Source organism: Balaenoptera physalus (assembly GCF_965194825.1).
Source record: "Balaenoptera physalus genome assembly, chromosome: 17".
Lineage (NCBI taxonomy): Eukaryota > Metazoa > Chordata > Mammalia > Artiodactyla > Balaenopteridae > Balaenoptera > Balaenoptera physalus.
The window spans coordinates 13,589,241-13,616,307 of record NC_138895.1 but is presented as its reverse complement, the minus strand read 5'-3'; the positions used below and the strand labels follow the sequence as shown (position 1 = coordinate 13,616,307).

Sequence of the window (27,067 nt, the reverse complement as noted above, 5' to 3'; positions counted from 1 at the left end):
CAAGAAAAAGGTAATCTAAGTACCCCTAAAGGATTGTTCACTGAGATTATTCACAAAGAGTAAACTCCTCGAGGATGAGGGACATGTGTTTTTGGTGCATGAGCTTTGCAGTGCCTGTTAGACTTCATGACTTATTCATGGCCATTTAGCGGGAAAGCCACTGCCAGGGCACCCCACTCCTAATTTATACTCTGTTTTCTGGGCTGTGGCACTGCTAAACACAACAGAAAGAAGCAGTGGATGCTCCTGAGTTGCCGTGAAAGTCCTCAGGCCAGCTTAATATTGATCAAAGAGTTCCTTGCTGTGAATTAAGAATTAATACATCCTGACCACATTTCTACTCTTAGGATTAGAAGTATTTCTCTCTCTACCTGGATTTATCTTAAACCTGGTTAAAGTTAATTCCCTTGGTTCTCTGAATTTTTTTTATGACTCTGCAGGCTAAAGGCAATTTTAGATATTCCTACAGTAACCACCTGCTCAGCTGGCAAATGGTCAGGAATTTTAAAAAATAATAGTGGAGAGAGGGGGAAAGGAAGTTGTTGTTTAATGGGTAGAGATGTTCTGCAGACCTGTTTCCCAGTGTGATTGTACTTAACCCTACAGAACTGTGTGGACTTAAAAATGGTGAAGATAGTTTAAAAAAATGAGAGTAAAAATTGTCATTCTTATCATACATTATGCCACAAGAAGCCCCAGGCCCTTATTGGGTACCTCAGAGCTTCAAGATCCTCCAGAGAAATCCACCTCTTTCTTTCCATACTTGTTTTTGTATAGAGTTCCAGGTTTGATTCTTGGATCTTTAACTATTTGTCAAACAAAAATTAGGCAGCATATTTCAACTGACAGGCATAGGCTCTGAAGCTGGGTTAAAAGAAGAATTGTGTATCTGCCACTTGTAACAAGTTGCAATTTGTAAACCAAACCCCTTGATGTGGTGCAACAAAGCAACGCTTAATGATTCCAAACTCAGAGCCAAAACCTGCCCATTCTCCAGTAGTCCTCTTCATGGAGACCAAGACATAAATGATTTCAAACAGCACATAGATAGATGATCGTTTCTATTTTGTTTAAGAATACAGGTGTTTTTTGCTATAGTGCAATATATGCATTCCATAAAACCTTGCATTCTACAAAATTATATACTAAAAATAACAGGGCTTTTGAGAAAATTAGATTAGTGACAGACCATTCAAACCTATGCAACTTTATATACAGAATACTAACAAAAACAACAACAAAATAAAATACTAGCATGATTTAAAATGTATGTTAAATTCCTAATGAACAAATACTATATAGTTGATATAGGTATGGTAAATGTAGGTATTTATTGCAGGAAATAACAGTGGCTTGATGGAAAGGGGTGACAGGAGGGTTGAGGCCACTGAGCTTCAATAGTGACAAGGGTAATATTCAGAAGGATCAAGGAAAACCAAACAAAGGGTACTTTCAAGACAAAGCAGTGGCCAAGCTGAGCCAAGTGTGAGAATATGGGGTGAATTGGCCTTTGAACTGTCCTGAATTCCTCTGTGCCTTGCTGTGTTCCTCTGCAGAGTACACTTTATATTCAGCTCCTATTCCTTGTCAGCATAAGACATTAATGCACTGGGAAAATCATATAGGAACCAATGCAAATTCAGTATTATTTTGACATTACCCTGCATTACTGCTATAGACTGAATGTTTGTGTGCCCCCAAAATTCCTATGTTGAAACCTAATCCCCAAAGTGATGGTATTAGAAGGTAGGGCTTTGAGGAGGTGATTGTCATGAGGGTGAAGCCCTCATGCATGGGATTAGTGAACTTGCCCAGAACACTCCCTTGCCCCTTCCACCGCAGGAGAACACAGCAAGAAGGCTATGAACCAGGAAGCAGGCTCTCACCAGACACCTAATGTGCTGGCACCTTGATCTTGGACTTCCCAGCTTCCAGACTTGTGAGAAATAAATTTCTGTTGTTTATAAGGCACCCAATCTATTATAGCAGCCAAAACTGACTAAGACAGTTACCAATCATGTTGAAGCTACTTTGAATTATGGAAATGCACATTATACCAGAACAGACTGTATCTGCATTTGAACATTTTCTGAAAATGCAGATAATGTGTAGATTTGACTCAGGACAAACTGAGAGTGGACTTGGTTCCTATCCCTGCATCAACAGCTGTATGCAAGTCCTTTTCTGCAGCCAAACAAATGAGTTTTCCTCTAAAACTGGTGTAAGACATAAGCTTTCTCCAAGAGTCACTGCAAATGAGTAGCTGATTAAGTGCTACTAAGGGTTTCTTGATGTACAAAGTAAACAGAGAAAATTTCAGAGTCTTCAAAACTATAGTTAAATTTGGTGTTGTCATGAATGCCTGCTTGAAAGAACAGTCCTAACAGGACTTTCATAAAGCATGGTCCTCAGAACAATTACTTCAGAATTGCCTAGTGCCCTTGTTGAAAAGTCAGATTCCCTTGGGCCAACCCAGGACCCTTGAATTTAGGATTTCTGATAGTAGGTCCCAAGAATCTTCATTTTGTCAAGATATCCATGAGGCTGATAAGTCGAATGCTCTCTAAAGTTTGAAAAGGCAGTAGTATAATGGTTTCTTGCCAGATAATGCAAATGGACATAGTAGATAATAGCTGTTTAACAGTGTATTTTTCAAAGCATGTATTACTTAGAATCTGATACATCCTTATGACAGGCACTGGATAGGAGGCGGCATTGCAAGAAAAGACTTAGGCTAGTGCTACCTGATACTGTTAGGGAATATTATACCTGAGACATGATCTTCAATGTGTACCTATTCCCTGACAGGGCATTCAGGGCTTCAAGTCTTTAATCCATTTTGAGTTGAATTTTGCGTATGATGTAAAATAGTGGTCAAATTTCATTCTTTTGCATGTGGCTGTCCAGTTTTCCAGCACCATTTATTGAAGAGACTATCCTTTCCCCATTGTACATTCTTGGCTCCTTTGTTGTAAATTAATTGACCATATATGCATAGATTTATTTCTAGGCTCTCTATTCTGTTCCATTAATCTATGTGTCTGTTTTTATGCCAATTTCATACTGTTTTATTACTATTTCTTTATAATATAGTTTGAAATCAGAAAGTGTGATGCCTCCAACTTTGTTCTTCTTTCTCAAGATTGCTTTTGCTATTTTAAGTGTTTTGTGGTTCCATACAAATTTTAGGATTGTTTGCTCTATAAGAAAATTGCTATTGGAATTTCCATAGGGATTGCATTGAATCTGTAGATTGCTTTGGGTAGTAGGTACATGTAAACAATATTAATTCTTCCAATCTAAGAGCACAGAATATCTTTCCATTTATTTGTGTCTTCTTCAAATTCTTTCCTTGGTGTTTCTTTAGTTTTCAGTATACAGGTCTTTCATCTCCTTGGTCAAATTTATTTCTATTTATTTTGTTCTTTTTGATGCAGTTGTAAATGGAATTGTTTTCTTAATTTCTCTTTCTGATAGTTCATTGTTAGTGTATAGAAGCACAATTGATTTTTGTATCCTATAACTTTTCTGAGCTAGGTTATCAGTTCTAACAGGTTTTTGGTGGCATCTTTTGGGTTTTCTATATATAATCTCATGTCATCTGTAAATAGAGACAGTTTCCCCTCTCATTTGGATGGGTGCCTTGTATTTCTTTTTCTTACCTAAATATAACTTTTTATTATTGTCCAGAGTCATGAAAATGAAACTATCACTTCAGGAATGAATGTTCTTAGTGGTATAAAAACTTAATCAATTGAACATTTGGAAATTTTTAATCCTTTAAAAAATTAACAGTTGTCTTCAATCTGAAAGAATTATACTTGGCTGTCAGCATGTCTAATCTTCCTAATTCTTTCCCTTCATACTGCTACAGCCATTTTCTTTTCCCAGGCAAATGATCTGACACCAAGATAGAGGCGTGGCAGTGAAGTTGTAAGGGCAAGCAGTCGCTCTTACCTCCCATTTCATTCAGGATATACAAAATTGTGAGACAGAATGTTTTTTGTTTCAGCCAAACAAGAAATAAGATTAACAAAAGCACCATTTCTATTACTATCAAAAGAAAATCTTACCTAAATGAAGCCCAATTCCTATTGGGCCTAGAATGAGTCATTGTTGAGCTAGAAAGAGCACCCAGAAGAGCTAGCACTTACATTTACAAATACATATCTAAAACATCTAATTATTAAATCCAATATGCTCAGTCTCAAAAACTTCCAAATGCCCCTGTGCCTGGTTCCTATACCCTTCTTTCCTCACTAATGAATTTAGAAAAAGATCAATAAAAGATGAATTTATGATACTATTTGGTGACCACCAGTTATAGGAAGGAGGGCAATAAATTATGAATGTAACAACAACCCTTGTAGTCCAGAACAGCTGATGGGAGCATACATTTACTTAAAGGGATGAAAATGGGACATGGTTATGCACAATCCCAAAGCCAGTGAGCTCATTTGTCAAATATTAGGTGACCATATTTGTGAGGGTTTATTTCTGGGCTCTTGATTCTGTTCCATTGATCTATGTGTCTTTTTTATGCCAGCACCATACTGTTTTGATTACTATAGCTTTGTAATATAGCTTGAAATCAGGACATGTGATGCCTCCAGTTTTGCTCTTCTTTCTCAAAATTGCTTTGGCTATTTGGGGTGTTTTGTGGTTCCATACAAATTTTACGGTGGGCTGTTTTATTTCTGTGAAAAATGCCATTGGAATTTTGATAGGGATTACATTGTATCTACAGAAGGTTTGTGTGGTATGAACATTTTAACAATATTAATGGATGTTTTTCCATTTGTATCATCTTCAATTTCTTTCTTCAGAGACTTGGCAATTTTCAGTCTACAAATCTTATACTTCCTTAGTTAAATTTATTCCTAAGTGTTTTTATTATTTGAAACACTGTAAACAGAATTGTTTTCTTAATTTTTCTTTCCTATAGTTCATTGTTAGTGTATAGAATTTAACTGATTTTTATATATTTATTTTCTATCCTACAATTTTACTGAATTTATTCTTTCTAACAGTTTTTTTGGTGGGGTCTTTAGGATTTGCTCTGTATAAGAGTATATCATCTGCAAACAAACACAGTTTTACTTCTTCCTATCCAATTTGAATGCCTTTTATTTCTTTTTCTTGACTGGTTGTTCTGGCTTGGACTTCCAGTACTATTTTGAATAGGAGTGGTGAGAATTTGTCTTGTTTTTGATCTTAGAGGAAAAGTTTTCAGCTTTTTGCTGTTGAGTGTGATGTTGGCTGTGGGTTTGTCATATATGGCCTTTATTGTGTTAAGGTACATTCTTTCTATACCCAATTTGTTGAGCATTTTTATCATGAAAGGATGTTGTCTTTTGTCAAATGCTTTTTCTGCATCTATTGAGATTATAATTTGATTTTTTTTACTCTATTAATGTTGTGTATCTCATTAATTGATTTGTATATGTTGAGCCATCCTTGAATTCCAGGGTTAAATTCCACTTGACCATAGTGTATGATCCTCTTAATGTGCTGTTGAATTCAGTTTGCTAATATTTTGTTGAGAAGTTTTACATCTGTATTCATCAGGGATACTGGCCTGTAGTTTTCTTTTCTCGTAGTATCAGTGTAATGTTGGCCTCATAAAATGAGTTTTAAATTTTTTCAGAGTTTGAGAAAGGTAAGTGTTAAGTCTTCTTTAAATGTTTGATAGAATTAACCAGTGAAACCATCTCATCCTGGGTTTTTCTGTGTTGGGAGGTTTCTGATTACTGATTCAACTTCTTTACTAGCTATTGGTCTGTTCAGATTTTCTATTTCATCATGATTCAGTCTTGGTAGGTTGTATGTTTCTAGGAATATATCCGTTTCTTACAGGTTGTCCAATTTTTTGGTGTATAATTGTTCATAGGAGTCCCTTATGATCCTTTGTATCTGTTGTATTAGTTGTAAAATGTCCTCTTTCATGTCTGAATTTACTTATATGAGTAAGTAAAATAAAGTATTTTCTTTAGTCTAAAAAAACTATTTAGACTTCTATCTTTTTTTCTTAGTGTACCTAAAGTTTTGTAAATTTTACTTATCTATTTTAGAAAAAAACAGTTCTTAGTTTCATTAATCTTAGCTATTGTTTTTCTGGTCTCTCATTTATTTTTCACTCTGGTCATTATTTCCTTCTGCTTACTTTGGGCTTAGTATTTTCTTCTTTTTCTAGTTCCTTGAGTTGCAAAATTGTTTGATTTTTCTTAATGCAGGCATTTATCAATATAAATTTCTATCTTGGAAATGCTTGTAGCATCCCATAGGTTTTGATATATTGTGTTTCCATCTTTGTTTGAAGATACTTTAAAATACCCTTTGATCTCCTCTTTGACCCTTTGGCTCTTTAGGATTAAGTTGTTTAATTTCCACACTTGTGAGTTTTCCAGTAATCCTCCTAGTATTGATTTCTAGTTTCATATCATTGTGTTCAGACAAGATGTTTGGTATGATTTCAATCTTCTTAAATTTGCTAAGACTTGTTTTGGGGCATCATCTATCTTGGAGAATGCTCCATGTGCACTGGAGAAGAATGTGTATTCTGCTGCTGTTGAATGAAATGTCTGTTAGGTCCATTTGGCCTAAAGTATGGTTTAAGTCCCATGTTTTATTGTTGATTTTCTGTCTGGATGATATAGCCATCATTGAAAGTGGAATATTGAAGTCCCTTACTATTATTGTATTGTTGACTACATAGTCTCCCTTTAGATTCATTTGTATTTGCTTAATATATTTAGATCTGATGATATGTATATATATTTATAAATGCTATAACTTCTTGATGAATTGACCCCTTACCATTATATAATGACGTTGTCTCTGGTTACCATTTTTCATTTAAAGTCTATTTCGTCTGATTATAAGTATAGGTACCCCGAATCTCTTTTGTTTTTAACTTTCATGGAATATCTTTTTCCATCCCTTCCCTTTGAGTAATATGTGTCCTTAAGCTGAAGTGAGTCTCTTGTAGGGAGACTATAGTTGGTTCTTGTTTTTTATCCTTCACTTACTTTATGTCTTTTGATTGGAGAATTCAACACATTTACATTTAGAGTAATTATTAATATATAAGGACTTACTAATGCCAACTTAAATATTTTTATGGCTATTTTGTGGTTCCTTCATTCCTTTCTTTCTCTCTTGGTGCCTCCTTATGTGAACTGATGATTTTTCCATAGTGGTATGTTTTTATTTCCTTCTCTTTATCTCTTGTGAATGTATTGTAGTTTTTGTTCTGTGGTTACTGTGAGACTTATATAAGACATTATATATACCACAGCCTATTTAACTCTGATAACAATTCAACTTCAATAACATACAAAAACTACCCTTTTACTCCCCATTTTTATGTTTTTGATGTCACAATTTACATCTTTTTATATTCTGTATCCGTTAACAAACTGTAGCTATAGCCCTTTTTAACACTTTTCTCCTTTAACATTTACCCTAGAGTTAAGTAGCTAACATGCCACTATATTACAGTATTAGAGCATTCTGAATATGACTATAAACTTATCTTTACCAGTGCTGTTGTATGTTTTCATGTTTCTAATTATCATCCCTTCATTTCAGCTTGAAGAACTCCTTTCAGCATTTCTTGTAAGGCAAGTTTATTGATGATGAGTTCCCTCAGCTTTTGTTTATTAGGGAAAGTCTTTACTTGGCCTTCATTTCTGAAGGACAGCTTTGCTGGGTAGAGTATCTTGGTTGACAGTTCCTTTCTTTCAGCACTTTGAATATAACATCCCATTCTCCTCTGATCTGCAAGTTCTCTGCCACTGATAGCCTAATGGGGATTCCCTTTGATGAGAGAATTTTTTCTCTCTTGCTGCCAAAATTCTGTCTTTGATTTTAGTTTTCTTACAATGTGTTTTTTGGAGAAGATCTTCTTGGATTGAAATTTTGGCGTGACCTATTCGCTTCATGAACTTCGATGTCTAAATCTCTCCGTAGGTTTGGGGTGTTCTCAGCCATTATTCTTTAAATAAGCTTTCTTCCCCGTTTTCTCTCTCATCTCCTTCTGGGACTCCAGTGATGTGTGCTTTATTTCTTTTGTATGATGTCCCATAAGTCCTGTAGGCTTTCTTTTTTTTTTTTTCTTTTTGCTCTTCTAATTGGATAATTTCAGATGACCTGTTTGTAGCTCACTGATTCTCTCTTCAGTTTGGTCAAATCTAATGTTAAAACTCTCTGTTCTTTAGTTCAGTCATTGTATTCTTCAGCTCCAAATTTTCTGTTTGGTTCTTTTTTGTTTTCTACTTTACTAAATTTCTCATTTTGTTCTTGCATTGTTTTTTCTGATGTCATTAAATTGTTTATTTGTGATCTTTTGTAGCTCTCTAAGCATTTTTAGAATAATTGTTTTGAATTCTTTGTCAGGCAATTCCTGAATCTCCATTTCCTTGGGGCCAGTTACTGGAGGTTTACTATATTCCTTTGGTGGAGTCATGATTCCCTAATTCTTTGTGATCCCTGTGGCCTTGCATAAGTATCTGCACATTTAAAGGAACAGTCACTTCTTCCAGATTTTGTGGACTGACTTCCCTAAGGGAAGACTTTCACCTGCAGGTGGGGGCATGCTGGGGCATGCTGTGATGCTAGGGTCTATAGTACAGGCTGCAAGTGTGGGGACATGTAGTGGTCCCAGGTCCAGGGGTGTATGATGGCTCTTCAGCTCAGGCCACTGAGGTCCAAAGCATCAACAACTATGTGGTCCTTTGCAAACACTTGTGGGGGGTTCATGGCGGCTGCAAGGGCTGTTGGGGTCCTTGGCAGCCCCTCCAGGTCCAATGGCTATAGATCAGGGCAAGCAGCATTGGTGACCAGAGCAGGTGGTATGCACACACTCAGCTGTGGGGACCAACTGCAGGTGCCTGTGTAGTAGCAGGGGCCAGATGCAGATATACTTGTAGTAATAGGGGCCAAGACAAGCAGCAAGGGTCAGGGTTAACCATGAGCTTACTGGAAACTACAGGAGCCCTGGTTGTTGGTGTGCCCTCCCATCTCTACACAATCTCCCCCTGGGTGTGTGCACTGCAGTGAGGCTGGTGACAGGGTTGGGCGAGGCAGGTGTGCAGCTGGAGAAGCTAACTACAGGTGAGCATCATGGTGCAGGCCAGTGACAGAAGACAGGGCCTGAGCTGGGCCCACAGGCGGTTGCAGGGGCCCTGGCTGGCAGCATGCTCTCCTCTGGCTGTACAATCTCCCTCAAGGTGGGCACGCTGCAGTGGAGCCTGGTAATGAGCATGCAAGTGCCCAGCTGGACGGGCAGCCCTGAGTACATGCACAGTGGTGGGGGTCAGCCACAGGGGTCAAAGCAGGGCAAAGGTTTGTACTTGCACAGCCACAAAGGGCTGAGCTGGCTGCCGGTACAGTTCCCAGGCTCTGCCAGGATTGGAGGTAGGGGGTAGGGAGAGGGGGAACTCAGACAGCTGGCATCAGCAAATATGAATACCTGGGGGGCACAAGCTGATGAAATGTGCAGGAGGTCTGTGGCAGCTATGCTGGCCATTGGTTCCTTCTTCAGTGGCAATTCCTACTCGGTTTCTCTTTGAAGAGGCCACTGTGAGCCACGATCGCTCCCACTGCATGGCTGCTATCAGTAGCCCCCGCTTCTCTTCCTTGTTCCTGGCCCTCGCTGTACGTTTCAGCTTTGCCAGTCTGGGTACGATGAAACTGAAGCAGGGCCTTCGTGTAGTGCCCCAGACACTGCAGAAGCTGGTTGCTTGCCTTGCTCTTCCTTTCCTGCCGAGGGGAATGCCTTCTAACTGGGATATTCCCTCTTGGTACTGAGCAATGCTGATTTGGGGGATGGGATGATGCAGGCAAGATGAAGCTGTCTTTCTTTTCTTCTTGTGCAGTTATTCTCCATTTTTTTTTGTTGTTCCACTGTGTTGCTGAAACTTAAGTAGACTCCAAATCTCACCCAGAGCTGTTTTTATTCATGGATATCTAATCGTTGATCTTTGTTGGAGGATGGGGGCTGGGGTCTCCTATGTCACCATTTTAGTGACATCACCTATACCTACTAATCTATAACCTGCTTTTTCACTTAATGTTATTTTTGTGAAGATATTTCAAGGCTGATCAAAACACATTTACATTGATGTGTGTGTATATATTTACTTTGATATTATATCTCTAAATGCTGCTAATCTTTGAATTTTCACGGTTTACCTGTACTGACTCTCTTGCCTTCTCTGTATACAGTGATTTGTGAATAATGACAGTCTTGTTTCTTTGGGTTCTTAGCCTTTTTTTTTTTTTTCTTTATTCTTTTGCTGGCACTGACCCTCAGTATGAGAATCTGTGGAACTGGCATTAAAGTACATTTACTTTGTTTCTGACTTTAAAATGAATGCTTCTAACACTACTCTTGTATACAGATGCTTGCTGAAGATTTTTGGTAGATACTCTTTAATAGCCTAAGGAAGTACACTTTTTCAGCACTAATTTCTACAGATACTTTTTTTTCTGAGTGTATTGATATGATTATACGGCTTCTTTTCTTTAATACATTACTATTAATATGATGAAATACACTAATAATGTTAAACTAATAATTGCATTCAGTAATGATGTTAATACCTTTTTCCTATATTTAGTTTGCTAACATACATTTCTAGGGTTGGCACCTACGTTCATAAGTAAGGTTGGCTTATAATCGTTTTCCTCGGGCTATCACTTTCTCGCTGCTAATATTGGTCATTTGAACCTTCATTCTTTTGTTCTTAAGCAGATGTGCTAATAATTTTTCTATTTTAAATGTTTCAAAGACCAATTTTTGGTTTTCTTGATCCTCACCATTACTTTTGTTTTCCATTTTATCAATTTATCCTCTTTTTATTATGCCCTGTATTCTATTTTTTTTGTAATACTATTTTTCTAACTTCTTGATTTAGACATATGACTCATCACTTTCTCATCTTTATTCTTCTGTAACAGGATCATTTAAGGTCATAAATTCCTTAGAAATGTCCTATTTAGTTTTGATTTGTTCCTAATTTTACTACAGTGTCTTCTTTAACCCACAAGTTATTTAAAGTCTGTTTTTTAATTTCTAAATGTAGATATATTTTGTCATTGATTTCTAAATTTAATTACACTGTAATCAGAGAACATTTGTTTGACATGAATTCTCTGACATTTGTTAAAACTTATTTTGTAGCCTGGTATTGAGTTAATTTTCAAAAAAATTCCAAGTGTGCTTGGGAAGCAGTTCTGATCTTTTGGTTACTGAGATATAATGGAAGATTTATAATTTAAAATCCTGATGATATTGTCCATTTTTGCCATATATATTTTGATACTGTTTTACTGGATACACTCAGATTGTAGTATTTATATCTTCCTGGTCTATTGAGCACTTTATCAGTATAGATGGATGTGCATGTGTACATACATATGTATATAGATACAGATAGATGTATCTTTATATTTGTACACTATATATAGTGATATACGTATTACTATATTATCCCCAAAAGTGGTTTTGCCCTAAATGCTTTTCTATTAATATAGTTCTACCAGCTTTTTTTTCTTTAGTATTTGTATGGTATATATCTTTTTCCATTCTTTTGTTTTCATTGTTTTTATTTTATGTCTTGTAACCAGTATTGAGGAGAATACTTTTTATTATTCAATATTCATGCTCTTTTAAACTGGTGAATGTAATCCTTTTTAATTAACTATATTTACTGACGTATTTTCTTATTTCTTTTTTGAAACTATTTTTTTCGATTTTTTCTGTTTTTGTAGACACTTTCCCTCCCTTGAAGCTCCTTTACCTTTCCCCTGTTAATAACATAATTGTCTTAAATATTCCATCTGTATGCAGTGATAACCACATCAAAGTATCTCATCTTCAGAAATTCTAAGAGCCCTTCATTTCCTTTCTTTTTCAGGAAATTGCTCTAGCCGTTCTTTTAGATACTATGAAGATCTTGAGTTGAATAATCCTGCTATGTGTTGAATATATTGGCTTTTACTTACAGCGGATACCTCACTCATGTGTTTTATAATTTTTTTTCATGAGCTCTTCAACAAGGTTTCAGATGAAAGAATTCTGCGTGGCCTGGCTTGAGGGTACATCTTTGTCTGGAGGGGTTTTGCATTTATTACCACAAACTGCCTCCTTATCAAATCTTACTGGTGTGTAGTTGCTTTGTTTTGTTTTAATTCCTACTCTTTCACTGAGGCTATTGCCCTTTGAAGTTCTAGTTTTATGCTAGAATCTCAGTTCCAGCTCCAAACTTTGGGCCCCAGATCTCAACCTTATTCCCTGTATGGTTGTGACAGATTCCCACAATTCTGAACCTGAACTACCATCATAACCCACGTGCACACAGCCCTAACTGGCAATTTCTTCTTTATTTTAGGCTACTGGGAATTTCCCTTATGTTTTGGGGGGAGCTCCACTCTACTTTTAAAGGAATGTTAATTATATTTTATTCAGTATTTTCTAGTTGTCTTGCAGCAGAAGGGTGTTGAAGTTTTCTAGTTCTCTCTATTGCTGGAAATGTTAAGTCCCGTGGCTCGTTGGTCATTAGCGTAAACTGTCTAAAAGCTTTTAAGATCTTTTCTTAATTCCTGGTATTCTGAAATTTTATGATGATGTAATTTGGCGTGGGTCTATTCATTATGCTTTCAGTAACCCCTTTTAATCTGGAAATTCATGTTTTCCAGTTCTGAAAATTCTTGTATAAATGATCTGATAATGTTCTCCCTTCTACTCTATTTTGTCTTTATGACTCTCATTCATCAGATGTTGGACTTATGATTTCTTTTTTTTTTTTTTTTGTTAGCTTCTGCTTTATAACAAAGTGAATCAGTTATACATATACAATATGTTCCCATTTCTCTTCCCTCTTGCATCTCCCTCCCTCCCACCCTCCCCATCCCACCCCTCTAGGTGGTCACAAAGCACCGAGCTGATCTCCCTATGCTATGCGGCTGCTTCCCACTAGTTATCTATTTTACATTTGGTAGTGTATATATGTCCATGACACTCTCTTACCCTGTCACATCTCACCCCACCCCCTCCCCATATCCTCAAGTCCATTCTCTAGTAGGTCTGTGTCTTTATTCCCGTCTTGCCACTAGGATCTTCATGGCCTTTTTTTTTTTTTTTTTTTTTTTTTTCCCTTAGATTCCGTATATATGTGTTAGCATACTGTATTTGTTTTTCTCTTTCTGACTTACTTCACTCTGTATGACAGACTCTAACTCCATCCACCTCATTACAAATACCTCCATTTCATTTCTTTTTATGGCTGAGTAATATTCCATTGTATATATGTGCCACATCTTCTTTATCCATTCATCTGTCGATGGACATTTAGGTTGCTTCCATGTCCTGGCTATTGTAAATAGAGCTGCAATGAACATTTTGGTACATGACTCTTTTTGACCTATGGTTTTCTCAGGGTATATGCCCAGTAGTGGGATTGCTGGGTCGTATGGTAGTTCTATTTGTAGTTTTTTAAGGAACCTCCATACTGTTCTCCATAGTGGCTGTATCAATTTACATTCCCACCAACAGTGCAAGAGTGTTCCCTTTCCTCCACACCCTCTCCAGCATTTATTGTTTCTAGATTTTTTGATGATGGCCATTCTGACCAGCGTGAGATGATATCTCATTGTAGTTTTGATTTGCATTTCTCTAATGATTAATGATGTTGAGCATTCTTTCATGTGTCTGTAGGCCATCTGTATATCTTCTTTGGAGAAATGTCTATTTAGGTCTTCGGCCCATTTTTGGATTGGGTTGTTGGTTTTTTTGTTATTGAGCTGCATGAGCTGCTTGTAAATCTTGGAGATTAAGCCTTTGTCAGTTGCTTCATTTGCAAATATTTTCTCCCATTCTGATGGTTGTCTTTTGGTCTTGTTTATGGTTTCCTTTGCTGTGCAAAAGCTTTTAAGTTTCATTAGGTCCCATTTGTTTATTTGTGTTCTTATTTCCATTTCTCTGGGAGCTGGGTCAAAAAGAATCTTGCTGTGATGTATGTCAGAGTGTTCTGCCTATGTTTTCCTCTAAGAGTTTGATAGTGTCTGGCCTTACACTTAGGTCTTTAATCCATTTTGAGTTTATTTTTGTGCATGGTGTCAGGGAGTGTTCTAATTTCATACTTTTACATGTAGCTGTCCAATTTTCCCAGCACCACTTATTGAAGAGGCTGTCTTTTCTCCACTGTATATGCTTGCCTCCTTTATCAAAAATAAGGTGCCCATATGTGTGTGGGTTTATCTCTGGGCTTTCTATCCTGTTCCATTGATCTATATTTCTGTTTTTGTGCCAGTACCAAACTGTCTTGATTACTGAAGCTTTGTAATGTAGTCTGAAGTCAGGGAGCCTGATTCCCCCAGCTCCATTTTTCGTTCTCAAGATTGCTTTGGCTATTCGGGGTCTTTTGTGTTTCCATACAAATTGTGAAATTTTTTGTTCTAGTTCTGTGAAAAATGCCAGTGGTAGTTTGACAGGGATTGCATTGAATCTGTAGATTGCTTTGGGTAGTAGAGTCATTTTCACAATGTTGATTCTTCCAATCCAGGAACATGGTATATCTCTCCATCTATTTGTATCACCTTTAATTTCTTTCATCAGTGTCTTATAATTTTCTGCATACAGGTCTTTTGTCTCCTTAGGTAGGTTTATTCCTAGATATTTTATTCTTTTTGTTGCAATGGTAAATGGGAGTGTTTTCTTAATTTCACTTTCAGATTTTTCATCATTAGTGTATAGAAATGCAAGAGATTTCTGTGCATTAATTTTGTATCCTGCTACTTTACCAAATTCATTGATTAGCTCTAAGAGTTTTCTGGTAGCATCTTTAGGATTCTCTATGTATAGTATCATGTCATCTGCAGATAGTGACAGCTTTAGTTCTTCTTTTCCGATTTGGATTCCTTTTATTTCTTTGTCTTCTCTGATTGCTGTGGCTAACACTTCCAAAACTATGTTGAATAATAGTGGTGAGAGTGGGCAACCTTGTCTTGTTCCTGATCTTAGTGGAAATGGTTTCAGTTTTTCACCATTGAGGACAATGTTGGCTGTGGGTTTGTCATATATGGCCTTTATTATGTTGAGGAAAGTTCCCTCTATGCCTACTTTCTGCAGGGCTTTTATCATAAATGGGTGTTGAATTTTGTCGAAAGCTTTCTCTGCATCTATTGAGATGATCATATGGTTTTTCTCCTTCAATTTGTTAATATGGTGTATCACATTGATTGATTTGCGTATATTGAAGAATCCTTGCATTGCTGGGATAAACCCCACTTGATCATGGTGTATGACCCTTTTAATGTGCTGTTGGATTCTGTTTGCTAGTATTTTGTTGAGGATTTTTGCATCTATGTTCATCAGTGATATTGGCCTGTAGTTTTCTTTCTTTGTGACATCTTTGTCTGGTTTTGGTATCAGGGTGATGGTGGCCTCGTAGAATGAGTTTGGGAGTGTTCCTCCCTCTGCAATATTTTGGAAGAGTTTGAGAAGGATAGGTGTTAGCTCTTCTCTAAATGTTTGATAAAATTCACCTGTGAAGCCATCTGGTCCTGGGCTTTTGTTTGTTGGAAGGTTTTTAATCACAGTTTCAATTTCAGTGCTTGTGATTGGTCTGTTCATATTTTCTATTTCTTCCTGGTTCAGTCTCGGCAGTTTGTGCATTTCTAAGAATCTGTCCATTTCTTCCAGGTTGTCCATTTTATTGGCATAGAGTTGCTTGTAGTAATCTCTCATGATCTTTTGTATTTCTGCAGTGTCAGTGGTTACTTCTCCTTTTTCATTTCTAATTCTATTGATCTGAGTCTTCTCCCTTTTTCTCTTGATGAGTCTGGCTAATGGTTTATCAATTTTATCTTCTCAAAGAACCAGCTTTTAGTTTCATTGATTTTTGCTATTGTTTCCTTCATTTCTTTTTCATTTATTTCTGACCTGATCTTTATAATTTCTTTCCTTCTGCTGGCTTTGGGGTTTTTTTTGTTCTTCTTTCTCTAATTGCTTTAGGTGCAAGGTTAGGTTGTTTATTCGAGATGTTTCCTGTTTCTTGAGGTAGGCTTGTATTGCTATAAACTTCCCTCTTAGCACTGCTTTTGCTGAGTCCCATAGGTTTTGGGTCGTCGTATCTCCATTGTCATTTGTTTCTAGGTATTTTTTGATTTCCCCTTTGATTTCTTCAGTAATCACTTCGTTATTAAGTAATGTATTGTGTAGCCTCCATGTGTTTGTATTTTTTACAGATCTTTTCCTGTAATTGATATCTCGTCCCATAGCATTGTGGTCGGAAAAGATACTTGATACGATTTCAATTTTCTTAAATTTACCAAGGCTTGATTTGTGACCCAAGATATGATCTATCCTGGAGAATGTTCCATGAGCACTTGAGAAAAATGTGTATTCTGTTGTTTTTGGGTGGAATGTCCTATAAATATCAATTAAGTCCATCTTGTTTAATGTATCATTTAAAGCTTGTGTTTCCTTATTTTCATTTTGGATGATCTGTCCATTGGTGAAAGTGGGGTGTTAAAGTCCCCTACTATGATTGTGTTGCTGTCGATTTCCCCTTTTATGGCTGTTAGTATTTGCCTTATGTATTGAGGTGCTCCTATGTTGGGTGCATAAATATTTACAATTGTTATACCTTCCTCTTGGATCGATCCCTTGATCATTATATAGTGTCCTTCTTTGTCTCTTGTAATACTCTTTATTTTAAAGTCTATTTTGTCTGATATGAGAATTGCTACTCCAGCTGTCTTTTGATTTCCATTCGCATGGAATATCTTTTTCCATCCCCTCACTTTCAGTCTGTATGTGTCTCTAGGTCTGAAGTGGGTCTCTTGTAGACAGCATATATATGGGTCTTGTTTTTGTATCCATTCAGCCAGCCTGTGTCTTTTGGTGGGAGCATTTAATCCATTTACAGTCAAGGTAATTATCGATATGTATGTTCCTATTCCCATTTTCTTAAATGTTTTGGGTTTGTTATTGTAGGTGTTTTCCTTCTCTTGTGTTTCTTGCCTAGAGAAGTTCCTTTAGCATTTGTTGTAAAGCTGGTTTGGTGGTGCTGAACTCTCTCAGCTTTTGCTTGTCTGTAAAGGTTTTAATTTCTCCATCACATCTGAATGAGATCCTTGCTGGGTAGTGTAATCTTGGTTGTAGGTTTTTCTCCTTCATCACTTTAAGTATATCCTGCCACTCCCTTCTGGCTTGCAGAGTTTCTGCTGAAAGGTCAGATGTTAACCTTATGGGGATTCCCTTGTGTGTTATTTTTTTCCCTTGCTGCCTTTAATATGTTTTCCTTATATTTAATTTTTGACAGTTTGATTAATATGTGTCTTGGCATGTTTCTCCTTGGGTTTATCCTGTATGGGACTCTCTGTGCTTCCAGGACTTGATTAACTATTTCCTTTCCCATATTAGGGAAGTTTTCAACTATAATCTCTTCAAATATTTTCTCAGTCCCTTTCTTTTTCTCTTCTTCTTCTGGGACCCCTATAATTCGAATGTTGGTGAGTTTAATGTTGTCCCAGAGGTCTCTGAGACTGTCCTCAGTTCTTTTCATTCTTTTTTCTTTATCCTGCTCTGCAGTAGTTATTTCCACCATTTTATCTTCCAGGTCACTTATCCTTTCTTCTGCCTCAGTTATTCTGCTATTGATCCCATCTAGAGTATTTTTAATTTCATTTATTGTGTTTTTCATCATTGCTTGGTTCCTCTTTAGTTCTTCTACGTCCTTGTTAAATGTTTCTTGCATTTTGTCTATTCTATTTCCAAGATTTTGGATCATCCTTACTATCATTATTCTGAATTCTTTTTCAGGTAGACTACCTATTTCCTCTTCATTTGTTAGGTCTGGTGTGTTTTGACCCTGCTCCTTCATCTGCTGTGTGTTTTTCTGTCGTCTCATTTTGCTTATCTTACTGTGTTTGGGGTCTCCTTTTCACAGGCTGAAGGTTTGTAGTTCCCGTTGTTTTTGGTATCTGTCCCCAGTGGCTAAGGTTGGTTCAGTGGGTTGTGTAGGCTTCCTGGTGGAGGGAACTAGTGCCTGAGCTCTGGTGGATGAGGCTGGATCTTGTCTTTCTGGTGGGCACGTCCACGTCTGGTGGTGTGTTTTGGGGTGTCTGTGGCCTTATTATGATTTTAGGCAGCCTCTCTGCTAATGGATGGGGCTGTGTTCCTGTCTTGCTAGTTGTTTGGCATAGGGTGTCCAGCACTGTAGCTTGCTGGTCGTTGAGTGAAGCTGGGTCTTGATGTTGAGATGGAGATCTCTGAGAGATTTTCGCCGTTTGGTATTACATGGAGCTGGGAGGTCTCTTGTGGACCAGTGTCCTGAAGTTGGCTCTCCCACCTCAGAGGCATGGCCCTGATGCCTGGCTGGAGCACCAAGAGCCTTTCGTCCACACGGCTCAGAGTAAAAGGGAGAAAAAATAGAAAGAAGGAAAGAAAGAGGCTAGAATATAGTGAAGTAAAATAAAGCTATTGTAAAGCAAAGCTATACAGACAAAATCTCACCCAGAAGCATATACATATACACTCACCAAAAAAAGGAATAGGGGAAAAATTAATATATCCTGCTCCCAAAGTCCACCTCCTGAATTTGGGATGATTCGTTGTCTATTCAGGTATTCAACAGATGCAGGCACATCAAGTTGTTTGTGGAGTTTTAATCCGCTGCTTCTGAGGCTGCTGGGAGAGATTTCCCCTTCTCTTCCCTGTTCGCACAGCTCCTGGGGTTCAGCTTTGGATTTGGACCCGCCTCTGCATGTAGGTCGCGTGAGGTCGTCTATTCCCCACCCAGACAGGACGGGGTTAAAGGAGCAGCTGCTTCGGGGGCTCTGGCTCACTCAGGCCGCGGGGAGGGAGGTGTACAGAGGAGGCGGGGTGAGCCTGCGGCGGCAGAGGCCGGCGTGACGTTGCAGCAGCCTGAGGCGCGCCGTGTGTTCTCCCGGGGAAGTTGTCCCCGGATCACGGGGCCCTGGCAGTGGCGGGCTGTACCGGCTCCCGGGAGGGGCGGTGTGGAGAGTGACCTGTGCTCACACACAGGCTTTTTGGAGGTGGCAGCAGCAGCCCCAGCGTCTCATGCCCGTCTCTGGGGTCCGTGCTGATCGCCGCGACTCGCGCCTGTCTCTGGAGTTCGTGTAGGCGGCGCTCTGAATCCCCTCTCCTTGCGCGCCGTGAAACAAAGAGGCAAGAAAAAGTCTCTTGCCTCTTCGGCAGCTGCAGACTTTTTCCCGGACTCCCTCCCAGCTAGCTGTGGTGCGCTAACCCCTTCAGGCTGTGTTCATGCCGCCAACCCCAGTCCTCTCCCTGGGATCCGACCGAGGCCGAGCCTCAGCTCCCAACCCCGCCCGCCCCGGCGGGTGAGCAGACAAGCCTCTCGGGCTGGAGAGTGCTGCTCGGCACCGAGCCTCTGTGCGGGAATCTCTCCGCTTTGCCCTCCGCACCCCTGTGGCTGCGCTCTCCTCCGTGGCTCCGAAGCTTCCCCCCCGCCACCCGCAGTCTCTGCCCGCGAAGGGGCTTCCTAGTGCGTGGAAATCTTTCCTCCTTCACAGCTCCCTCCCACTGGTGCAGGTGCCGTCCCTATTCTTTTGTCTCTGTTATTTCTTTTTTCTTTTGCCCTACCCAAGTACGGGGGGAGTTTCTTGCCTTTTTGGAGGTCGGACGTTTTCTGCCAGCATTCAGTGGGTGTTCTGTAGGAGCAGTTCCACGTGTAGATGTATTTCTACTGTATCTGTGGGAAGGAAGGTGATCTCCGCGTCTTACTCTTCCGCCATCTTCTCTCCTTAATTTCTTATATTTTCTCTATTTGCCATCTTTTTACCATTTTGTGCTACATCTTGGGAAATTTTCTCAACTTTGTTTTCTAATTATTCTATTGGACTATAAATTTCTGCTCTTTTTTATTCTCTAATTGTTCCTTTTTTAAAGCATTTTGCAACCAGGGCTACCAGGCCTTGCCTCAGGGGGGCGCTGCCGGGTCACCAGGCTGCTAAGCTGGTGGGCAGGTTAGCACCTCGCACTAATAGGCCAGAGGAAGACCCCAAAACGCAGTTTGCCAGCAGCCGTGTCCTCGGGGTACCATGAGCTTCCAAAATGTCTGCCATCAGTATCTATGTCCCCAGGGGGAATCTCAGTCACACTGGCCTTCAAAGCCAGACAGTCTGGGGTTCATCTTCCTTTGCAGGAGCCCAGTGTGAGGCTCGGATCCCTTGTTCCTTGGGAAGAACCCCTGCAACTGTGAGTTTCCTCCTGGTTGTGGGTCACCTACCCAGGGGTGTGGTCTTGACTATACTGCATCTCCATCCCTCCTGCCGTCTCGTTGTGGTTCCTTCTTTATACCTTTAGTTGTGGCAAATCTTTTCTGCTAGTCTTCAGGTCATTCTCATCCATAGCTGCTCAGTAAATAGTTGTAGTTATGGTGTGCCCTTGGGAGGAGGTGAGGCCCTTCGGAGGAGGTGAGCTCTAGGTCTTCCTACTCCACCACGTTGGCCACCCATATGCTTTGCAGACAACAATAAGAACAAAGTTAATAGCTTTCAAGCTGCCACTGTGTGCCAGACTCTCTGCTATGTGTTTTACTTCTAATATTCCAGTTAATCTTAAAAACAAAAAACCCGTGGGTAGGTTTTAAAATAATCTTCACAGTACAGATGAGGAATCTAAGGCTCAGAAATGTTAAAACCTCACCCAAAGTCATGCAGTCAATGCTGCAGAGCTAGTATTCCAGCCCAGAGCCGTTGGATTCCCAAGTCCATGCTGTTGACTTTTACTCTAAACTGCCTCCACCTCTTAAATAGATCTGGCTGTGACTGGTAGTCATATAAGGAAAGGAATGCACGGGAACAACCACCAGCTTCCAAGGCCAGAAGGCTCTGCAAAGGAGCATCCTTTCCTGGGAATATCAGATGGCTGTTTGCAGTGAAGAAGACCTGAGACAGTTGGTTGGCAAACAGCCTTAGGCGATCCTGATCAGGCCGGTGATACTTTGTCATCATAATCCAGGGTCACCCAATCCAGGGTCAGTTCAGAATCACTTCATCCAGATGGGATCAGGCTCTACAGAAATGATTGATGGTAACCTGCCCATGGTGGGCTGATTAGAACTTTGAAATACCTGCATATATAATTCTTAGGGCAAAAAGCCCTTAACAGGACAGACCAGGATGTGAGACCCACCAACCAGACTGTCTCAAACACTAAGTCAGGAAGTTGGAAGGTGCTTCTTATTCTGAGATAGTCTCAGGAAATCCTGGAGACACTTACCCAGCCAGCAAATTATGGGCACTGGAGTTAGGCATATCCTGTGTCACTGTCTGGTAGCTGTGCATCCTTGGGAAAGTGACTTCACTTCTATGAACCTGAGTCTAGAAACACCTCTAAAGTGGGTGGTACTTTACAAATCTCACGTGAGTATTACTGTCCCCTATATCTTGATACAGGCATCTGCCCGCCACCCAGACTGAAATATCCATGTTACTTATCCAAGCGCCCCTTCCCTAAAACATTGCTGGAGAACAATACAATTCATTGTAATTTACTTTCCTAATATCAAAACAAAATACAGTTCCTGATTTTTGCAAATTCTTTTTTGTTGGTTTCTTTTAGACCAACTGTTTTCTGATGCCGTTTCCTAGGAAGCCTTCTCCAGGTCAGGCCATAGGGTCTGTTTCCTCCATGGAATTTTCCTATGGGGAAGCTACTCTCCTCTGTGGGACGAGGATACTTATCTTAGCATACGCCCCAGAAAACAGCACTTACAGACTCATCACCAGCGTGGCTGTTCAGATATTTCACGTTCCTGTGGCTCTCCACCCTCTAAATAGAGCACTGCCTTCCTCATCTCCACAGGTATTAGGTGATACACCTTAATATCAAAATCTGTCTCTGTAATGCGTTTAGAGGCAAAGATGATTAAAGGATTAGAAAATCTAACATGTAGAGAAAAGTGCTTTATCTCACAAGGGCAAGAAATCAGCCATTCCTCACTGAAGAATGGAACAAGAAAAAATGAAAAGTGTGCTGCAGTGTAAAGGATTAAGAAAATGTCTGTCTGACAATCTTGTTAAATGTGGATATGAGTTAAATTAGGATAGTGTCGACTCTCCTTCTTTGGGAAACAAAAGATGTGGTTTAGATGCATCAAATGGGGACAGTTGGGTCCAGTCCTAGATCCTTGTATCCTAGTATCCTTGCCCAAGGGCCGACAGATGGATCAAATGACCTCTCAGCATCCCTCCCAGCCCCACACTTCCGTTGTGCTATGCTTGTTGGATTAGCATGTTGAGTCAGAGTTGCCCTTGCAAGTTAGTGGAGGAGTAAGCGTCTTGAAAGAAAAACAAGTAAATTCATTGTCCCCAAAATAAATGCCTCTCTACCCTGCTCCAGATGAAATTATACCACCAGGGGTGTATTTCCTTCAGTCCCGAAGTATTTTTGGTCTTCTAGAGTTCCCTAACAGAATGCGGACACTGACACCTAAGTAAAGATGAAGTAACTAAACTCTATCAGATAAGGTCTTAGCAGAGATCAAGATCCTACAGCAGACCAAGACGGGAAACGCAGGAAGAGGGAGTCCCAAATAGGAGACGTAGACGTGACTGCACAGGCAAACTGTGCCGTATTGAAAATGTAGCTCTTGACTTGTGCAGAAGATGGGGCTGTCCTCCATCCCCACTGAATTGAGTCATTCTTTCAATGCCTGTGCAGCTCCTACCAGGCGTGGAGCACTAGACAAGCACCGGGAACACTGCTGTAAGCCAAACACGTTCCAGCAAAACACTGAACACGTGATGAACCCTGTGGGGTCTACACTCATGCAGCAAATACGACTGAGTTGCTAATATGCACAAGGCATCGTTTCAGGTGCTTGGAATGGGGTGGTAACCAAGTGGACAAATCCTTTGCCCTCGTGGAGCTTACGTTCTGGTAAGAGGCAGTTACGTGATGAAAGAAGCACGAGAACTATGCTGAAGAAGAACTATGACGAGGAGCCCTACCCTAGCTGACAAGTTCCCCCCCCCCCCAGAAAGGCATGTTTCTACTGACATGTGAAGGCTGAGGAGGAACTGGTGAACAGGCATATAAGTCGTGGGGGGAGGTGGCATCAGGAGAATGCTCCATTTAAAGTTACCAAACGTTGTCAAGCTACCACGATTTGCTTGTATAGTAGGATGAAGGGTCACTTATATCTTTCTCTTTCGTACTAGTATTCAAATATTTGTGCAATAAATAATTTTAAGCACTATCAAAGTCATACTTAAAACTATTTTACCTCATTTTTATCTTGTGACTTTAATGGATTGGTTTTTAAACTCTTACTTGTAAACGATCACATTCTATATGGCTGTCATATAATTTGGACACTAAATTCAAAATCAACTAGGAGTTTTACCCTGATGATGTAAGCATTGAGTCTGAAATGTGTCTGGTATTGCTGTGTGCAAGCAAGACAACATGTTTGACATTGTGACATGGATCTTTCCCCACCTACATTGAATATGAATCATAGGTTGGTTCCTGCACTACAGGTGGACCTGTGGCAGCCCAGCAGTATCTCCCAGGTATCAGAGGGAACAGTTACTGATGTCCATATTCCCCACAATGGTTCCCGAGCCCTGTTAGCCTTCCTACAGGAAACCAACATCCAGTACAAGTAAGCATGCTTTTCCCTTGCTTAATTCATTTGTACTCAGTTGAACTGAATGATAACTGTATTCAGGTTATGCATTGAGGGCCAACAACTGTGTTTCAGGTTCTATTTTTCACATTGGGGAAACCAACATGAATATAACACAGTTATATTTGCCTTGCATGAGCTTCTTATTAGTGGTATGGGGGAGGGGGAAGTAACCACACTTCCCTGTGATTTCACCATTACCTCTAAGTAATCAGTGTAAACATGGAAGCATTTTACTGTGTGAGGAAAGGAGAGTAGCTTATCCACGCCTACAAGGTGGATAGGGAGACAGGGACAGAAAAAAGCCAGACTCTGCAGGAGCTGTGTCAGTTAGGCAAAGGATGAGACTCAGGACCTTGAAGGCAGAGGGGACAATGCAAGCAAAGGCAAGCAGCAGCATAGTATGTGTGCAGGGAACTGGTACAAGTTGGGGAGTAGAAAGAAAAGACGCTGGAGAAGAGGGGGGAGGCCAGGTTGTGGGCAGCCTGCTGTTCAGAGTTAGGAGCTCAGACCTCATCTTGTGGGTGATCCTGCACAATTGGAGGACGTCAGCCAGGGAACCACATGTAAGTGGGCGGAGGAGCAGTACGAGGCCACAGTAGTGATCCAGATGAGACATAACGAGGCCCCTGAGTCAGGACCAGAGTCCTAGAATCAAGAGAGAACTCCAAAATACGTTTCAGAAGCAAGACCACCTGGACTCTGCACTTGTTTGGATGTAGGGGGAAGACGAGGAACTCAAGGATGACTCCAAGTGTTCTGTCTTCGGTGACTGAGTAGACAGATTTGGATATTTTGAGGGTTTTGTTTGTTGTTTGTTTTTTTAAGGAACAGTTAAGCAGTAAGAATGGAACAAGTGGAAAATAGTCGCAGGAGTCAAAGAAGAAACAAAAACCTTTTGAGAGAAAGGATGTCAGTGGCACCAAGTGCTGCAGCGATATCCTGCCAGAAAAGGATTGATCAGTTTCCTTTGGATTTGATGATGGAAATTGCACTGGTAACTCTAATGTAGCATTAGATTGTTAGGAGCAGAGGACAGAAAAGTGAACAGGAGGTGAGAACATGGAGCAGTAGAGCAGACTATCCTACTGCTCTTAGAAGTTACAATAGGGGAGAGGCAGAGTGAGGAGTGACTACAGGAAGATGCTACATCAGTGGATGCTTGAGACTTGGCATGTTAGGGTAAGGAGGCAATTTTGGCCTGTAGGCTGAGGGGAAGGACCAGCAAGGAAGGAGACATTGATGATGCAGGAACGAATGCACAGATGAGGGAGGGGGTTTGAACACTAGGAAAGATAGCTTATCCTATAAGACCAAAGAGGTAACTGTGGATCTAGTTAAGATTGTGGAGAAGAGAGTCAACAAGTTTAAAGAGATCGTAACTAGCAGCCAAATTATCTGGATGAAGTGAGAAGCAAAATTTATCTACTCAGAGTAAAGAAATAGGGGTTAAAGAGTGTTGCGAGAGAAAAATCGGGGTAAGAACCAATAATAGTGGTTGTCGCAGAGAAGAGAGATTGCAGCACTGATACAGAGTTGAGGTTTTATTGGTTAGGACCACAAAAAGTTCAGGGTGGAGGGAAGTTGAGGTTCCTAGTGAGATACTAGCTCAAGTATTCATCCATGGGGTCTAGTCTGGATAGGAAGGGAGGAGAGTCTAGGAAGAATGATGGGACAAAACGGAAGAATCAAGGATATTAAGATCATTATATTTAAAACAGGTGTGAGGGCAACAAACCGGAAGGAAAGAAGTTTTGATAAAGTGTAGGCTATTGGATGTTAAGAGTTCTGGGGAAGAACATTTGTGGCTGGTGACAAGATTATAGGGGTAGCAATGAAGGAGGTGGCTGAGGTGGAGATCATTGAGGCTGATGCGGTCAAGAATGAGTGGGCTTAATCACCAGAAAACCATCCCAGCAGCCTTGAATCTCCTTGGCTTATGGCTAGATTACAGGTGGAGGGAGAGAATGGACTCCTGGGACAGGAAATACCAGCTTGGAGGTAAGCAACCAGGAATGGCCTGATGCTGAAGGGAGGATGAGCTTTTCCTGGAAGTTAGAAGATTAATGGGGCAGCACCAATGGGAGCCCAGGAGGATGCTGACCTCCCTCCCTTCTGGCCCCGTGGTCAGAGAAGTAGGAGAAGAGACAGCCACGGAAGAGTCTGTGTCCTTGAGAGAGTCTGGTTTCTATTGGGGCAAGAATATGAGAAGAGAGAGTTCTCTGAAGAGACTGGAGGATGTAGGGATTTTATTTACGATCAAAGAGGGATTCCAACAGGCACAAGGCGAAAGGATGTGGTGAAGAGATGGAGAGTCAGTGTAGAATCTGGGAGGGAGAAACACAGGCTAGTGAATTAGTGAGAACGGAAGGAATGAGTTACCTTTTGTTTGGAACCCTAGGATTCAGCTCTGAGAGGCATGATTGTAAACGACTAACCTCAACTACTCCAACTTTTCAGCAAGTGGTTGTACTGCCAAAACTGGCAGAAAGATCCCTGATGATGTCTGGCGAGGCCTGTGAAGGGTTCATGGCTCTGAGTCAATGGTGAGAACCCTAGTCTCGGTGGAAGGCTGGGCCAAGGGGTGCAAAGGGGCTGTGACATCCCTCCCTGGTCCACACAAATACCTACCTGCCAGAGACATATTTACAGGCTTATTAAAATACTTATAGGCTTTTTGCAGAAAGGTATTTTATCTGTGTTTCGAGAACAGGGTAGAGTCACAGCTGCGCATAAAACTCTTGTTCATATTGAACACATTTTAGTCATTGCTGTAGCTTTGAAGGCATGCTTTGATTCTCTGAATGCCTTTCAGGGAAGTGCTTATATATCTATAGGTCCCTCAGTAAAAACTCACATGCTTTATTAATTATTATTTGGAAGAAAAGAATATACCAGTTATTAATTATTATTTGGAAGAAAAGAATATATCAGTTATTTTAACGAGTCTCTATTTCCTGCCATTCAATATAGGTCATGTGGAACGGATACAGAATCAAATATCACCCTTTATTCCACAGAGAATAGAGTCTAAAAAACGAGTGTTTTAAACCAGTTGTCTCCTCATGGAGAGCACTCACTTAGAATTATTCATTTTGTTGTTCCCAAGATAATAACAGAGAACAGTCAGTTAAGTTCCACGGGGCTGGTAGGTAGAGATCATTTTAATTGACTTTTATTACTGTAGCCAGGGGTATTTTCAAAAGGTGATCGTTTACTCTGCACAACTGTACATAATGCATAGTTATAGTCATCTCTATGTGGCCCCATGTGTCTGGCCCCAGGTGATCCTGCCCTCTTAACGATATGACATAGGAGATGACTCCTTTTGCCATAAAAAAATTTCAAACGTTTTGAAAATTAAATACCTTTAAAATTCC

The 27,067-nt window shown here is 40.1% G+C and overlaps 1 protein-coding gene across 1 annotated transcript in view; it reads left to right on the top strand.

Moving 5' to 3' along the window:
- CPA6 (carboxypeptidase A6) overlaps positions 1 to 27,067 on the top strand; it is a 285,604-nt gene that overhangs the window by 162,692 nt on the left and 95,845 nt on the right. Inside the window, exon 3 of the mRNA XM_082433701.1 lies at positions 23,539 to 23,663. Coding sequence (XP_082289827.1) covers positions 23,539 to 23,663 — 125 coding nt within the window. The remainder of the gene's footprint in view (positions 1 to 23,538; positions 23,664 to 27,067) is intronic.